We start from the raw sequence: 17137 nt of genomic DNA, 5'->3' as shown, positions 1-17137 counted from the left end.
TTGAGTTCATTACAGAAAGAGCATGTATTTCTAATAACATTTAATAGACTGCTTACATAGCCAGTATTTCACAATTTCCTTGTGCTTTTCTGAATGAAGATTTATACTGTGAAGCGAAGAGAAAAATAATTTTGATCCCTTAATTGGAGAATGAATACATAAAAAAATTAGTTAGGACAGGTGACTGAGGCAGCAGCCACCAATGCAAAGTAAAGGTATTAGCAGTACATTGTAAGAGAGGACATGCTTCTTTTTCAGAAAGATTATACCATGTCAATAACTATTTTATCTTAAGCTTCAAGTTGAATTATGACTAATTTCTGAATTTATGCTCTGAGCTAAAAGAATTACAACCATCATCCCCAATGATCAGGGATATTGCAATGTTCTAACTTTAATAAATAATAGCATTTTAATGTATTTAATCAGGATGATGTCTCCAGAAGCAATATGTTTCTTAAGGAAAATTACCCTTAGATGCAAAATTTTGAAAATATCTGAAAAGGTTGTGAATTCATACTATGACTTCAGGCTCCTGAAGTTTTCAGAATCTGAGGTTCTTGACTATTTACTGCTGTGTAGTGATGACTTCATAAAATTATTTCAAGACTGCCTAATAACTTGCAAGATTACAAAGATTCCTGATTTTTGAGTCTTTAGCTTCAGAAATCCTGAAGCTAGGTCATTCTTTCAGGGTTGGGAAGCACTTGTAGGTCTCAGGATATTCCACTTAAGCTTACTTTAGAATCATAGAATCTTAGAATCATTAAGACTGGAAAAAACATCCAAGATCATCAAGTCCAACCTTCAGCTGAATACCACAGTGCACTGAATACCAGTGCACTGATCCATACAGCAAACTCCCATGTCAAGTCATTTTTTGAACTCTTCCAGGGATGGTGACAACACCACCTCCCAGGGCATCCTCTTCCAAAGCTTATCCACTCTTTCAGCAAAGAAATTTTTTCTGATATCCATCTGAACCTCGCCTGGGAACAACTTGAGGACATTTTCCCTTGTCCTACCCCTACTTGCCTGGAAGAAGAGGCCAACCCCCACCTTGACAAAACCTGTTTTCCAGCAGCTGTAGACAGCAACTGTATGTAACTAAACAATCACAAAACCCCAAACGTTTCAAGTAAGGAAGTTATAATGGAGCCAAGTGGGCTTTAGCCCCATCCAGAGAAATTTTACATTACAAAAAAAAAAAGGAATATAAATAGATAAATGCTATGAGAGGGAAAATCAACAACAAAAAAGAAGGAAATGTTGTAATTAACTATTAATCGTACTGTCTAGAGATAAGAAATAAATTTCCTCTCCTTTAAAATGGCTGACTTCTTTACACCATCTTTCATCCAAGCTACCAATAAATATTTCCCTGTTTCTGTGAGGCAGGTATTATGGGAACCCCATGATGATCTCTATGGATGGTCTCTATTTCCTCCACCTCCTGGAGGAAATATGGAACATATTCAGCAGTGCAGTGAGGTTAAGGTTTACTCCAAGTGTTAGCGGATGGTCAGAACCACACATTGGCCCTAAAGGAGGCTATGGGAATTTAGGCTGACACAAATATTCAGTGCTTTTGGCTTCGTTTTCCAAGAAGGCTGGAAGTGCTTTCAGCAAGTGCAGAGCTGTGCAGGTATGCACGCCCTGGAGCCCTCAGAATTTGCAGGGATTTATACAGAAGTGACTGTAAGACTGAAGCCACCATCACTTCAGGAAATAGTTATAGACAACTGATCAAAGCTTTACCATGTGTGAGCTAAAAAAAAACCTGAACCAAACCCCCCAATCCCCCGGTTTTTAAAGTTTATATAATGGAAATGACAACTGACCCAGCACCACAGAGTACAATTATAATTAATGGGAGACTTTTCTGAAAAACGTCTGTGCTGCCTTGGGGAACAATGTAGGTCACAGCATCAATTAAAAGCAGAATAAACTCTACACTGCCTCTATAACATTTAACCCCAAATCATTTTGTAGCTGTAAATTAAACAATGCATTGCTGCATTACATCATAGAAATGAAAAAAGAATAACTTTTTTGAAAACTTATTTCAAGCTCCAGCATTCACTTTGGTCCATAGAATATAGGCAAGCAATATGGAATACTGATGTTACCAGCATTTTTCTGCTTCTGTAGAGCAGAATTACTATCTGTATATTCGGTGTTCTTTTACCTAATCTCAATATTAACATTAGACCTTTTCAGGAAAGCATGTGAGATGTACTTAATTGACAATCAAAACCAGCAGTTTACCTTAAATGTTAACTGCAAAGGAGATAGATATAAGATTATATAAAATCCTAAGTTTCAGTTTTGAAGCAATAGTGAACACTCCTCCATGTGGAAGACTGGAATATAGAAACAAATCACTTCAGGTAAAATGTGTTTGCAGGGTAACTACGCATATTTTACCTAATTACTAATATTAATTACTAATTTTCTAATACTATATCAAAGATGACTGTCAATAGAAGCCACCCACAAAAAATTTAAGGACATTCACTTTTAAAGAATTGTCCACAGGTGACATCCTGTTTTTAGGATCAATAAACTCCTGTTTCTTAACAAAGACAATTTTCAACAGAATTCAAGCCAGAAGAAAGATCTTTGCAATAAAGCCTCTCAAGTGTTGCTGACCTTTATGTTTGTTCATGTGGAAATATTGAGCAATATCGTGGATGCAATTAAGACTTTTGAAGTTCTATTATCTACTTGAATGGAAGGTGAAGCAAATTCTTCTCAATTTGTGAGAATGAAAGGGCAACTGCACTGAGCAGTACCTAACAAGGTTCATGAGAAACCAAAAGGGAAAATCAACTGACACAATAAACAAAGGGAAAACAAATTTATAAAGCGCACCGCCTTCTCTTCTAGTACTCATGAGTAATACCAAACAATGAAAACGTACTGCAGGCAAAATTAAGACTTCCTGATGCTCCGGTAGTACTTTTAGCTCAAAAAATTCTTCACAGAGAAATAATTCTATAGGGGCATATAGGCAAGAGCAAAGACTCATTTCTGAAATGTCAGCTGTGAAAAAAAAGTTAAATAGCTATGCTAGTTAATAAATATGTCTCTCAGTAGAGTAGAAAGAACGTAGAACGCACATCAGAGAAATTCCATTTTAATAGAACTAGGTTTTAAGACTCAAACTCTGCCTATGTTCTCATCTGCATTTTCAAATTCCAATAAGGGGTACAGGAGCTCAGTTCCCTCTTCCCTGGTGAAATGTCAAGACTATGCAAAGAATGCCAGCTTCTGATTAGCCTGTTATCTATAGCCATGACATCTCAGTGCCAGTGTTAAGGAGTGCAATTCCATTGTTGAAGGCTTTAAAGAAATCCAGAATGAAAAAGTAGTGGCCAAGCTTTAAAGAGTTTCCAATTTGAGTAAAACAGGAGATAACAGATGCACCCGTTCCTTAACAGTTCTCATCATGATTTTGCCAGAGTTTTAGACCTGTCATTATTGAGACACTGAATTTCTTTCAGACATTAAGACAAAGGCCGACTCTGCTGATGAATTGAGCAAAAACAATTAAAATGTTTTTTGGAAGGCTTTACAATTGAACAATGAACCCTTCCGTGCTTGCCTAACTACAGAGGAGAGTCACCTTTTCCCAGGGAATGATATAAGGTAAGTAAGGTGGGAATAAGTGAAAATAATTTATTTAAGAAGCAAGTCAAAGCAGGAAGCTTGAAAAGACATGCTATAATAGGTGTAGGTGTGGGGCGGGGCGGGGGGAGAACAAAATAAAGCTCATTTTAAATAAACTTTCTCTAGAAGCTCATAAGTGCACCTATGGACTTGTAGGCTAGGGGTCTGTTTCTTTTTACCTCCAAATGTTCTAGAGTGTTATCAGATGAGAACATATCATTCACTGCTCTGAGAATATGTGTAATGGTAGTACAATAATGAATTAGTTCTAAGTCAAACAGAAAGAAAAGGTCTAACAACTCTTCAGCCACTACAATGCTTCTCAAAGCCCTTTGTAAAATAAAGGAAAATGCTATTACTCTTTTTCAGGTAGGAAGGCAAAGGGAAAGAGAATGAAGCAAGCTGCCTAAGATGACTCAAGAGGAGTTGAAAAAACATACTGTATGTCTAGAACTTTGTTTTAAAGACCACCCAGTCTTCAACCAGTTATACAAAATATGACTGAGATGTAGATGGCAGACAGCACTGCAAAACATCAACCTCTCAACCAAACCTTGCTGTTTTAGTCAAAATTTTGCAACTCCAGGTTAAAAATCAGTGAAGGAAAATTAATTCAGAGGTTCATGATCTAGAAGAATTCAAACTTTATCCTCCACACATACAGGCCAGGAGGTGGGTGTACTGAGATTTTTAAATGAATTAAAATGGAAGGAAGTGGGAAGGAAGTAAAAAAGAAATAAATGCTTTCATTAGGCCAAGTAATACAGCTCTACGTTTCTCCGTGTGAACTACTGAGTGGGGAAGAAGGTGATAAAATGCGTTAGTTCCATGACTTTAACCTTCCCCCACAATACCATCTAATCCCACCTTCCCATGTAGAAGAAGTTTTTTTTCTGACTCAGCACCTCAAAGGCACCTCAAAGATGTGGAGTTTAAGGCAAAAAGCACCACTGGATCATTGGAATCTAATGCACTGCCATATGTAACGCTGACAACAACAGCTTGTCTTAAACACAAGCGTGCACACCTATTTCAGGAAAGCACCTAATCCTGGAAACAACATGACTGAGATTACTGCTTTCCTTAATGGTTTGTCCTATGTTTCACTTTTAAAAACACCTGCCCAGCCTTGGTTTACTCTTACTCTGGTACTCATTCTGCTCGTCTCTGCTACTGTGAAGATCCTCTTATTCCCAGTCATCCCACAGGAATATGCTGTCCTTAAGTCACGTCTCTCTCTGAAGAATTTTTCTCCACTCTAGTCTCTCTTCTCTCTTGATATTTATTTATTATCTTTATAAATTACAGAGGCCAAAACCGGGTACAATATTTCCTTCCACAGTCTCACTGTTGCACATAACAATAAAACCACCTCCTTACGTTTCATTTTTTGTGAGGTTTTTTACATTCAAGTTAAAAGCACAAGTGCCACTGAACTGTCTGTTATTTCCCCTGGAACCTTCTTAGCAACATTTCTGTCAGCTGTAGGGTATTCCCCATGTGTGTAAGGCTGCCATTGCGTCCTTCTGGCTGTGTAATACTTCTCTTATAGAGACAATTTTGACAATTTTGTTCGAATGACCTCTGTTTGTAGGCTAGACTGTAACTGGATTGCATTATCTGATTGTTGTGTCCTCCTCTTTTTTCCTGGCATTTCAATCTTTGCATTATTTTCAAATTCTAACATCCAAGAATTCATGCAGCATTCCAAAGGATTTGTGAAAATATTGAAATATATTGTCCACACCCAATTCTAAACTGTGTAAGGCTGTGGAGAAAGACTTTAAAAGAGGATGCAATTACAGGACAAGGGGGAATGGCTTCAAACTGAAAGAGAGCAGGTTTAGATTGGGTATTAGGAAGAAATTCTTCACTGTGGGGGTGAAGCACTGGCACAGATTGCCCACACAAGCTGTGGATGCGCCATCCCTGGAACTGTTCAAGGTCAGGTCAGATGGAGCTCTGAGCAACCTGATGTAGTGGAAGGTGTCCCTGCCCAGGGCTGGGGGGTTGGAACTAGATCATGTCTAAGGTTCCTTTCAATCCACGCCATTGTGTGATTCTATTTTATGATTCTACGATCTCTCAAAATTTCTGTGTAAGGGTCATTTCTCATTGATTAATGTTTTGAGATGACAATCTTCAAGGAATACTATTTCGATAAAGTATACTGTTATTTATTTTATACCAGATGAAATACAAAATTAAATTAAAATGCCTTACAAAAGCCTAAATAACACCTAGGACTATTCGACAAGTAAACTCACATTCTGAAATTAAGTTTATCTAGCATAATTGCTTTTCTTTAAAACTATATTGACTGTCATTAATTTCTTCTTACCACTATTTTTTTCTGAGGCTTGCTTTTTTAGCTAAATTCTCCTTAATCATTCCAATATTTTTCCAGGGCTGAAATAGAACTAGCCTGCTCTACAGAATAATTAAAAAAAAAAGGTGAAAATAATAGCATGACACTCACATTCCAGAATTTAAAAAATTCTCCAACAGATCTTTCCAGCCTCCTTTTTTAAGGCTCATAGGTGAAAATTATCAAGTAATGAGCCTTCTGCTTTACTTATTTTATCACTGGCAGATGTTGTTTAACATGCTTTCAAAGATTCAATGCTGTTTATACAGTAGGGACACTGGATCTCCTACCACCATATGGGCTTTCTAGGGAGCAAACAGCACTTCCCTCCTACTGTGTGCCACTCAGTATTGAAGAGGTATCAGAGCTTTTGTTCATCTTTGCATGAATAAATGACATGATTAATTAAACAGTGATTGACAGGCATAATTTCTTGGTTTTGGAGTTACAAAAAAGCAGCACAAATTAATTAATTCACATACAAAATAAACCAAGAAATAAGCTTTGTCAAACTTTTCTCGAAATCTTAGGAGGTAGAAATTGAGTGTCCAGATATATCCTGTAAGAGTTCTTGTCCATTATGCTTGCCACTGAATTCATCCTAGGTTACCACCTTAATCATTACATACTTTTGGCCCTTACATTAAGGAAAATTACCTAGACATCCTTAGCCATTATAAATTGATGTCCAGCTGGCAGAGAGCTGTGCAAGATCACTCAGAATGCTCATCTGTCCTATTTATCCCAGAGTCTTGTTAACCCTGGATAACAAAGGATACCGATTTGGACATCAACAATATATCACTTTAGACTACTTTTACCAGAAATATCCCATTAGTGTGCATTATCTTCATATCTTAATCGGCCTTCTTTTCCTCCTGAGACTTCAAAGGACCCAGCTGGCCAACAGCCAGAATATCAAATGTCTCACACACCTATTATCATAATGGCAGAAGGTCATACACTGAAAACTGAGCACACAAATGCAACATAAACTAAACAGAGTATTTTGATAACAGAAATTTATGGAGGTTATTATTCTGGTGCAATAGCGTCACTTGTACTTCTGTTTGATTTGGAGGGGTTTTTTGTACTTCTGGTTTCAATGACAACTCCTCTACTGGGAAAATTCTTTGATTAAAAAACAAACAAAACCCAAAACAAACCACAAAAAGCCCCACAGCAAATCAAACTTCAACAATGCTTTTTCTATCAGGCTCTCCAGGTCCACAAATATACTTAGTCTTCCTGTCCTATATCTTGGTTTGGTCCTGCCTGTTACATCTCAGAGACTGAGTGTGCCTCTGCCAGACTAACAGGCAAAAAGAAATTTCGAAAAGATAAAGGTGAAATTTTCCTGACCTCTTGAGATAAAAAAGTTGAGACATTTACACCTAGGTTATTTGACCATAAGGATGTCTAAACAATGGAGAAACAAAATCATTTCCAGGGCACAATCCCCCTCCATCTAAAGGAGCCATCCAAACCAGGTTAGAAGAACTGTGATCAGGACAGGTCTCTCCATTGACTACCACAGCAATATTGTTGACTTCCTCAAATGTCAAAAGTCAACTCAAGCCACATTGTTTTCCTAATAGCTCACACTGTTTTCAGTTTGATCAGTATGTAGTTGAGGCTTCTTGCATGCCACAGCATCTTGGAAATTATTGAAACATTTGCACAAATATGTATTTTTCTTAACTTGAAATGGGCCCTTTTGGGTTCAGGGAAGCATTGGTGGAGAAAAATTGTCAAAACTAAGAAGCAGCAATTCAGAAACTATTTGCTTTCCTCACTTACTTCTCACAGCCAACTTTACTACTCTCACCTGTGTATTAGTCCATTCCATTTCAGGAAAAGGTCCCAGCTGAAGGCCTCTACCTGTGGGATTTTCTTCCTCCTGGCCTTTCTGGAAGTACATAGAGACATCTACTCAGGACATGTTCCAAACTCAGATTTTTCATTGTCTTTGCATATGGTGTTTAGTTGTGTGGGTTTGCTTCCCGGGTAGTTTTCTGGGGGGAGTGGGCCTATTTATTCCCTTGAAGCTGTAAATTGGTGTTAATACATGCTGAATTGCCCAGAGGCTTTATAATAAAAAATAAATTTGCATTATATTATATAGTATTAAAAATGTGAGAGCACATTATTGATTATTAATATCTCTGGATTAGCTATTTATCACTGAAGGAAGAACAAGCAAGTTATGTATATTTTACAAGAATTAACACTGTACTGCTGTATTTAGGTTGATTTTTAGTATGCAACATCTACCAATCTCTAGTAACTATTAGCAAATGAAGCAAGGAAGCTACAAGGAATAAATAAACATTCTCTTGACAGTCCACCTCTTTCTAGCTAAAATTAGAAATAACCCTGTTGCTTCTAAATTTTAAAACCCACTCTAATTATCACTACAAATTTATGAAGTTTAACAGTAGGAGGTTATATATTTGCTTCTAATGAACGTCAGGTTTCCATTTTTTTTGTGAAACAAAAAAAATCTATAATGAATTCGGTCTCCCACATAGGCATGAGTCAATGCCGTTGTAGAAAACACGAGTTCTTAATAAACAACAACAATATGGAAGACCCCTGCCAGTAAGGAGAAACATAAGGCGAGGATTTCAGTTTTTGTTGATAGCAAAACTACCATATCTGTTGCCATGCATCCAATAGCATTTTTACGAAATGTTTGATGAACAAGGGACTGAAAAGCATTTTTACAAAGGCCATATTCATTACAATGCTTATGTAATGCTGATCCTCACCTTTTACTAGGTTACTTGAGAGACTTTTTGTTTCTATTTTAATAAAGAATACAATTTTTAAAAAGAATAAAAATCATGCATCAGTTTAGGTGCGAAAGAAAATAAAGATCACCTAGCTCAGCATCTAGTGGAAGGATGCCTTCCACTAGACCAGCTTTCTCAAAGGCCCATCCAACATGGACTTGAACACTTTCAGGAATGGGGCATCCACACCTTCCCTGGGCAACCTGTGCCAGTGCGTCATAACTCTCACAGTGAAGAATTTCTTTCTAATATCTAAACCTGCATTCTGACAGTTTGAAGCCATTTCCCCTTGTTCTGTCACTACAAGCATTTGTAAAATGTCCCTCTCCAGCCTTCTTGTAGACCCCCTTTGCATATAAATCCACTACTTTTATTTTTTTTTTAATAAAAGGTAACACTTTTTCACTCTCACCTGCAAGATTAAGTCTTTTTTAACATCAAGCATAAAACACACCAAGTATAAAGCCACTAGGCCAAGTCATTCAGGGAAGTCTCAAAACTCTGTGGCTATAAAGAATGGCTAATAATAGTCAAAAAGGTAGGGAGAATGTAACACTTTCAGTATATAGTCTAAGGAAAAGGGACTTCTGGCTCTGCTTAAAAATATTAATGCTGTCACACAAACAATATTTGTAAGAACTGTCAGTCTGCAGGCATTTAGCTGTGTCAGCTAGGAGCAGAGTCCTTTGGGACAGGGGAAAATACTGAAAATGGTTTCAAGCTTAAATTCCCTGAGTCATTCTGGAGGGTGCATTCCCACCTCAGTGAAGTGGGATGAACTTATGTCTGAATATCCAGTTGAGTTTACACAGAGGGAATTTTTAGATTAAAAAAATCTGGAGTAACTTCTTTTACGGTGTAATGGGCAGCTGTGGATTCCCTAACATCAGCATCAAGTCTACCAGGAACAACCACAAGGCATTTCATGGAGTCCACTAGAGCTGATGTACCTTGACCACAGCAAGCTTTTGTGTACATGTATTTGGTTCTGGAGACTTCTGAGAAGAAATGTCTAGCACCCTAAACACAGATAGAAGAAATGGCCACCAGGCAGTAAGCATGTTCCTGGACAGAGGAAACATCAAAATCAAAAATACAGAGTAAGGAACACCTCTGTTGAGATCATTAGCTAAGGAGGAGCCAAGAGTGAAGTTCTGTTGCAAAATGGCCTTCATTCAAGATATGAAAAATTGCTGTGTATAAGGACAAGGGTTATAACTACTGTGCTGTAATCATTGCTGATGAGACATCAGCAGAACTGTATCATTTTGGGGCTTTTTTTTTAAGATAAGCACTGAAAAATCCAAAGAAAATCTACAGAAGAGGAATGTCACAACCTAGGGAAGGACTGAAAACAGGATATTACATAGGGATAGTGATCAGTTGTTTTCAACTGAGAGAAAAACCGGGGAAATCACTCCAAATTTGCTTCTATTAAAAAAACCTTTAACTGCTAGGGTGCTGAAACACTGAAGGTCTCCAGTCCTTTCCATATCCTACAGGCTTTGGCTCCATGAGAGGTTTATTCCCTAGTAATTCCAGCAATTTTAATTTGGAACTAGATGATTACTAACCAGCTAAAAGCAAAAGGCATATTCTTTCGTGCTAAGACAAAATAAATACATACTTGCTTCTAAGGTAAGATTGTACAATGCCACTAGTGGACGTAGTGGTTGCAGAAATGTAATCCTCTTCATAAAAAACATCTCTTGAATAAACTCTACTCAAATGCAAGTAAGGTAGCATTTAAAACAGAATTCTTCATAAGCATCAAAATGTGAGCTACAAATGTGGCAACCCTAAAGGTCAAACTGAGTTTCCCAAACAGAGCTGTCTCATGTCATCAGATGCATAAAGGTATTGTTTTGTCTCCAGCTGCTTCTTCAAAAGAGAATGGGTTTCCTTCTGTCACTTCTAACAGCCATATGCACATCTCAGATCTTACAGGACACCTAAAATAGGACTATATGCCTATCTTAGACAACTGGATATCACCCCAAAAAGTCTTTTTTTTTATTTAAAGGAAGTATTTTCTAACAGACATTGTTATTCACACAAGTTATTATTAAATGCAAATATATAGTTTAAAATTTTGGGGGGTTTTTGCATAAAAAAAAATCTAAATCTCCTGCTCTTTAACTAAAAAAAAATAATAAAAAAATTTCAAGTTTCCTAAATGTTATGAACTACTGTCAATCCAAAAATCCAAAATCCAATAAAAGTTTTATACAAGACTAGAGCCGAACAAGTTTCAGTGTTGAAGCACACCAATTTTAGAAGGATTTAAATACTCTTATAGTCTGGAAAGCCTTGTTAATCTGTAGATTAGGAAAGATCAGTTTATTCCCATGGAAAAAAATTGTGCCTATTAAATACCTGGAGGTCCCACAGTCCGACAAATATTACCATCATACAAGAACATCATGCAGCATTATAAACAAAGTCAACCATACCAATAAAAATGAGGAAAATCAAGTTTTCTGTTTAAAAAAAGTCTTCAAAAAGAAATCTCATGAAAATCTAAATAGTTCCTGCTAATCATATGTAGAGGGCATTGAAGTACTGCTATGCAAACTAAAGTAATAAAACATGAACATAGGGAGAAGAGATGTGCAAAGAAAACAGTGACAGTATTTCTAACTAAAGCCATGAAAAATTGCTGCACTCACAGGGACTTCAGCATACTGAACAGTATCTGTGATCACGGTGCTAAGGTCAAGTCTGTTCCTCATGCCAGTGATGTAACTACTACAGATGAATTTCACAGAACTGAGCATGAGGGGATGAACTTACACGATGAATAACTGCTTTTAAACTAAAAATTTAATTTATGTCAGACAATGATAGCAAGGCAAGCAATGAAAAGCTCAAATATATTTAGGAGGCTACAATTTTCTTTTAAAATTTGAGTCATTCCTTTTATCAATTTGCAACAGAATAATGAACAGCTGATAGCATATCAGAGACAAGTCCAAGAATACTTTTAAAACAGGCTTGTGAATGAAATGAAAATTCAGGAGCAGCAGATGGGTTTAACTGCTGTTAAATGTGGAGTGGTTTCCAAGAACATGTTGTATGTAATAATAAATAGCCAGAGACAAAGTTTCCCCAGCAGTTTAAATCCTGAGCATACAAGCTAAGTGAGGGCTTTCAAGCTTTGGCTCACTGCAACATCCTTACATTTTACCCTTGTCTACAGCAGCAAAAATGCTTGTTATTAACAATGTGTGCCAGCAATGAGTGCAATTACAGCAGCACTGAGCACAGTTTCACAGGCAGGCAGGTTTAACACAGGCTTTCTGAAACAAGAATAGTTCTTGGCTCTGCTTGCAGGTTAATCACATTCAGCACCAGGGTACCCATTCTCACAGTGGATAATTATGCCAGTGTACTCAGTGCCTCAGTTTGTGCATACGTTTTACATAATAAACATGTTAGAAATTGCCTTCCCTTCCAGTTCTTGATCTGGATGTGGGCACTGGGATGACGTACTGCATCTAGGGTTTCTGCAGTCATGCTTCGACTGCCTCCATGTCTCATGCCCTCTTGTATTTAAGCAAAAGTGAAGTCCCCAAGGTCCAGGAAAACAGGTGGCAACTTTTTTGTTTGTACCTCAACCAGTTCTGGCTTCATATCCTAATCCATCAGAAAGTGGTTGAATTGAGTGACAGCTATGATTAGGTTAAAGCTTCTACACTTGCTACCATGTATTATTGTACTTGACTGACACAAATACTTGTGACACAGAATGAAACTGGAACTTTTAAACTCACAGTGGTGCACAGAGGCACAGACAGAGAAGAGTTCAAAAGAATGAGTGCAACTGGCAGAGGACAGAAATCTACATTGGGATCAAACCCAGGGGAAAAATCACTGCTGCTGTCTCCTGTTAATCCAATTGCTTCTGTAACAACAAAAGATTTGTGAGGAGCTGTGGAAAAGAGCATCACTGGATTCAAGGAAGCCTCTGGAGTTCAGAGCAGACCTACACTATAAAATATGTGTGTTCCTGCTTGGATGCACCAAGAATGATTCTGGTTAGCTACTCTTTAATACCAGTATCTGCTTGATACTATTTTGGATGAACTGGAGGAAATGGATTATTAGAGGAACAAGTGATAGAAAAGAAAGGTGAGGAACCAAATGAAAAAACTGTATTAGAAAAGAGATGTCAGGCCTTCATGTAGGTTACCAAGTATAAACTTCTACTGTTGCTAACCTACTACTTTTCACTGCTGCTCTTGAAAAATAATGATTTCTATACTTTTATTGCAGAAACCATCCCTTTTTCCAACTAATTCTTTCCATAGATAAACATAAGATATGACTATTGCAAAACTACTTCTCTCTATCCCTGTACTATACTTCATTCATGAAATGGATAAAATTAAATCAGTCCACTGATGCTCATGTGGCATTCAGGGACTACTTGTTTCCCAGGGATCTTCTAAGAGCCTTTTTTTTATCCCTTGTCTGATACCTACTGAGAGGCTTAGAAATGAAATTGCTTTATTGTCTGGGAAATTCAGCCATTAAAGTGACAGTCCCCAAAGCATGCATTTCATTCCAATCCAAATATTAATGGTTAGAAAATATCATGCATGTAAGCTAACATCCTTTTGGTCACTCTAACAAGTATCCTTACTAGAGATTGCTTGGAGATTTCCAGAGCCATGGCTTCTGTCCAACACATCTCAAATGAAACATCCTTACTGTTGCTGTCAAATGGATGCAAACACAGTTCTGTGTGGTCTCTGTTCAAGCTGCACCCTGTTCTGGTTGGTTGGACCTGCTGCAATGCTGTAGCACTACTACTTTTGGAAATGTCTGAATCGCCCCAAAAAAGGAGGCTGAGGAACATGCTCAAGCCTGGACCCTCATCATCTTCACTATTGGATGTTACATGAAGTCTTTGCTGTTCTGTGTAATTCCAGCTGGCTCCATCCAAGAAAAAACTGCTGTAGAAGCCAGACTCATGTAGTATGGACATGAGTAAGCACCTTCTGTTCCACAGTGTAGACACAGCCACTTTCTCCTACCAGAGGTGCACAATACCATTACTTGAAGTACAAGTACCAGGAATTCAAATTATATCAATGATGTACTTTTCCCATTTGAAAGTGTCCAGTGATTTTAGGGGTGGTTGCTGACAATGCAAACACATGTGTTCACAGGTTTCGCTTAATCAGAGCTATCAGCAACAATCACTTCACTGGAGGCACACCGGAATTTGAAAGGGGTGACTACAGAGCACTGCTCCTGATTGATTTTGCAGTGGTCATTCTGAAGGGATTTTGTACATTGTTTCAACCATTCATTTAGACAGGGAATTATGGGGGTAAGAGACTACATGATTAGAACTAATCTTCATTGAAAAGTACTTAAACACACCCTCAGTAAACTATGGTCTGTTCTCAGCTATTACTCAGCCATTTGTACTAGTACCACAGAAATGGATCATGTACATGAGCTCCTCTTTCACAGAAGCATTTTCTGATATAGACTAATTATCAAGCACAAACATATGGGATTGTAAGGCTCTTCTTTCCCCTAAAAATGTAAACAAATAAAAGCCTGGGTTTTTTTTCTGGAGAGCCAATTTTTTTTTTCTTAACAACCATCATGAGCCTCTTTTGCATATTATAAGATGGTATATTCTGCAAGACTTCAATCACTGATACTAAAGCAAGTTCAATGTGTTTTGCACCTTCTCTCATGGGTTGTTCACACTAAATGACCTTCATTTTTTTATATTTTTTTCTGCAACAATTTTCGAAATTACTGTAATGTCCAACTTCTATCTGCTCCAGATACCTTTTCCAAAATTGGTAATGAGTGCTAAATATGTGCCACTGCCAAATGTAGTCATTTTCCGGTGTCTTAACTTGTATCTGCTCTGGCAGCCTCTGTGCATGTCTCCTTCGAGACCAGACTGGTTATTAAATTCCAGTTATTAGGAAACAAATTTAGGCTCAGGACAATTTTTTTTCCTAAAGCTTTGTCAATTGCATGAATGATTTTGTCTGCAAACAGCAGCTCTCTTACAGATTTATATGCAGTTTGTGAGTCATAAATTTCAGAAACAACAAATAGGTTTTATTTGTGAAAAAGTGAGGATTTCCGAAAAGATCAGTTTGTGGTCAGTACTAGCTTAAATTGATTTCCCAGGAATAGGGGCATGAGCTATTTGCACCCACAATGTAAAATAATCTTCTTTATTACAGCCAACTGTTTGGTCCTCATCACTTGTACTGCCAAAGCCTTTTGCAGGCATCATAGAGTAGAATAAGAAGATTGAAAGAAGTTTAGCATTTATATTATGGAGATAATAAGTGAAATAAGATCCTCTAATTCTCCCAGCTTCCCAAACTCTGCAGGAAGACTAAAACATTACTGTTCCTCTGTTGCTCTCCCCTCAAAGAAACCATGGGCATTGAGACACAGGAGTCAGCATGGATCAATGAGATTAAGTACCAGTATGCCCAAAAAGCAAAATCTATCATATAACAGAACTAGTTCAGCTTTGACCCAGCAGCCCACTTTGTTCTAGAGCATCTGGTAACAGCTTTCTAACCTTTCGTGGTCCTACTGCCTGTGAAGATATCACAGATGTGCTTCCTGGTGAAAGATCTTGGTTGTCCAGTACAACTCAAATGATAATAATAAGAAAAAATATGCCGGGGCAGAAAAAACCATTAATGTAATGTTTTTCTAAAGTATCTATTGATATATCAAGCTCATAAAATTTATCTGGCACAGATTTCTCTTCTTTTTGTTCTTACCAAAGCTAATAACTGTGCTTGCTCTGATAGTCCTTAGGAAAAGGATAATTTACTGAAATATATGAATGGAAGACTGCTTGGCCTCCACATGTCTCCTGATGCTTCTGGAAACTGTAACCATGCTCATCGCTGAGATGATGGTGTTTATGCCATTTCAGTGCCAAAGAAACCTGTCTGGCCCTCAGCTGTCACTGGAGAAAGTCATGGGTCTCCTACAGGTATGGTGACATATCAACCACAGGCATACTGGGGAATGTATGGGATGACATTTAAAACACTGATAAATATCTGTGTCTTCACAGGCTTGTTATCCCTGGAGGATATTTTTCTAACCTCCACTCTGCTTCCTCTATTTTTAGGGGTCATCTTGATTAAGAAAAAGATGTCCCACATTTTCCACTAGTAAAAGACATAAATTTTCCTTAGTACCATTGCAAGTGTTTTCCTATGTGCTGATCATCCAGCTAGTTCAACACTTGTTTAGTGTGGGGATTCCTAACTAAACACTCTGCTCTTCAGAGACCCCTCTCCCTGTATAGCTTTTACACACTGATGTTTCCACACCTCTATAACTGCAATAAGTACAGCGCTGAATCCTGTTACTACCACTAGTAAATTTACTATCCAGTGTTCAAGGCTAGCAGGGAAAACAACTTTTTTTTGCAATGTAATAGTGTGTGTGCCACATCCAACTTCATAATTGACCCATTTACTTCCAGTTCAATAGTGTATTTATCTCCAAATGAACTGCTGCTCAGTGTTCCTGTAAAGATTAATCTGAGCAACACACATTGTGGCTCTTGCCAACTTTTGGAAAGTGATATAATCCACCCTCCTTCTCACATCTTTCCTTTAGTGACACCCAGTGGGTTGGCTTCTGTTAACTAACTCTGCTTCTCAAACTCCACATGCTTTTTGCTGCAGTCAGAATTGTGATACTGTACACGGCTCTTTTCCCCTACAGTGTGAAGGACCTCAATTAGGACACAATTGTCCACCCACTACTCTGAGTCCGAATTTGATTCTTCCTTTTGTTTATCAAATTCTTACATCTTTCCTTTCAGAATTCTTGGTGATGTTCCTGAGCTTTGTTTACCCTCCCAGTCACAAGAGCGGTGTTGGGATGTGACTTGGGCATGCTCAATCCCTCCTCCACTATTTTGTGCCACAGGAAAGCTAAGCAGGCTTGAAGTGCTCTTGGAAGAGCTCCAGCTGAATGACTAGCAGAAAACAAAGGCGGGGTGTCCGTAACACAGAAGACAGAGTCAGCGCACATTTGTGGCGCACGCTAAGGATCGGCCCCGCGGGCAGCACAGCAGAGTACACCAGTGTCTCTGGGCACGGAACCAACAGGGTCTCTCACCAGAGACTCAACCCCCAGAAACATCGCTCACAGCTTCCACAGCCTTTTGTATCTCCAGCTAAAGCCACTCTTCATATTCCATGCTCATGGGGCACAGAGCATTCCACACCCTTCTCTGCTTCAGTTTTATAGTCTTCTTGACTGGGACAACAAAAAC

The 17137-nt window shown here is 38.1% G+C and overlaps 1 protein-coding gene across 25 annotated transcripts in view; it reads right to left on the bottom strand.

Annotated features, from left to right (window-relative positions):
• Window positions 1-17137, bottom strand: part of DLG2 (discs large MAGUK scaffold protein 2) — a 981924-nt gene that overhangs the window by 581301 nt on the left and 383486 nt on the right. For 16 of the 25 annotated variants that reach the window (XM_038135749.1, XM_038135838.1, XM_038135932.1 and 13 more), the window contains one exon: window positions 7869-7949. The exons of the other annotated variants lie outside the window; for them this stretch is intronic. In XM_038135749.1, coding sequence (XP_037991677.1) covers window positions 7869-7949 — 81 coding nt within the window. The remainder of the gene's footprint in view (window positions 1-7868; window positions 7950-17137) is intronic. 25 annotated transcript variants of the gene reach the window in all.

Source organism: Motacilla alba, chromosome 1 (genome assembly GCF_015832195.1).
Source record: "Motacilla alba alba isolate MOTALB_02 chromosome 1, Motacilla_alba_V1.0_pri, whole genome shotgun sequence".
NCBI classification, from domain to species: domain Eukaryota; kingdom Metazoa; phylum Chordata; class Aves; order Passeriformes; family Motacillidae; genus Motacilla; species Motacilla alba.
This window is presented reverse-complemented; position numbering and strand designations above follow the sequence as displayed.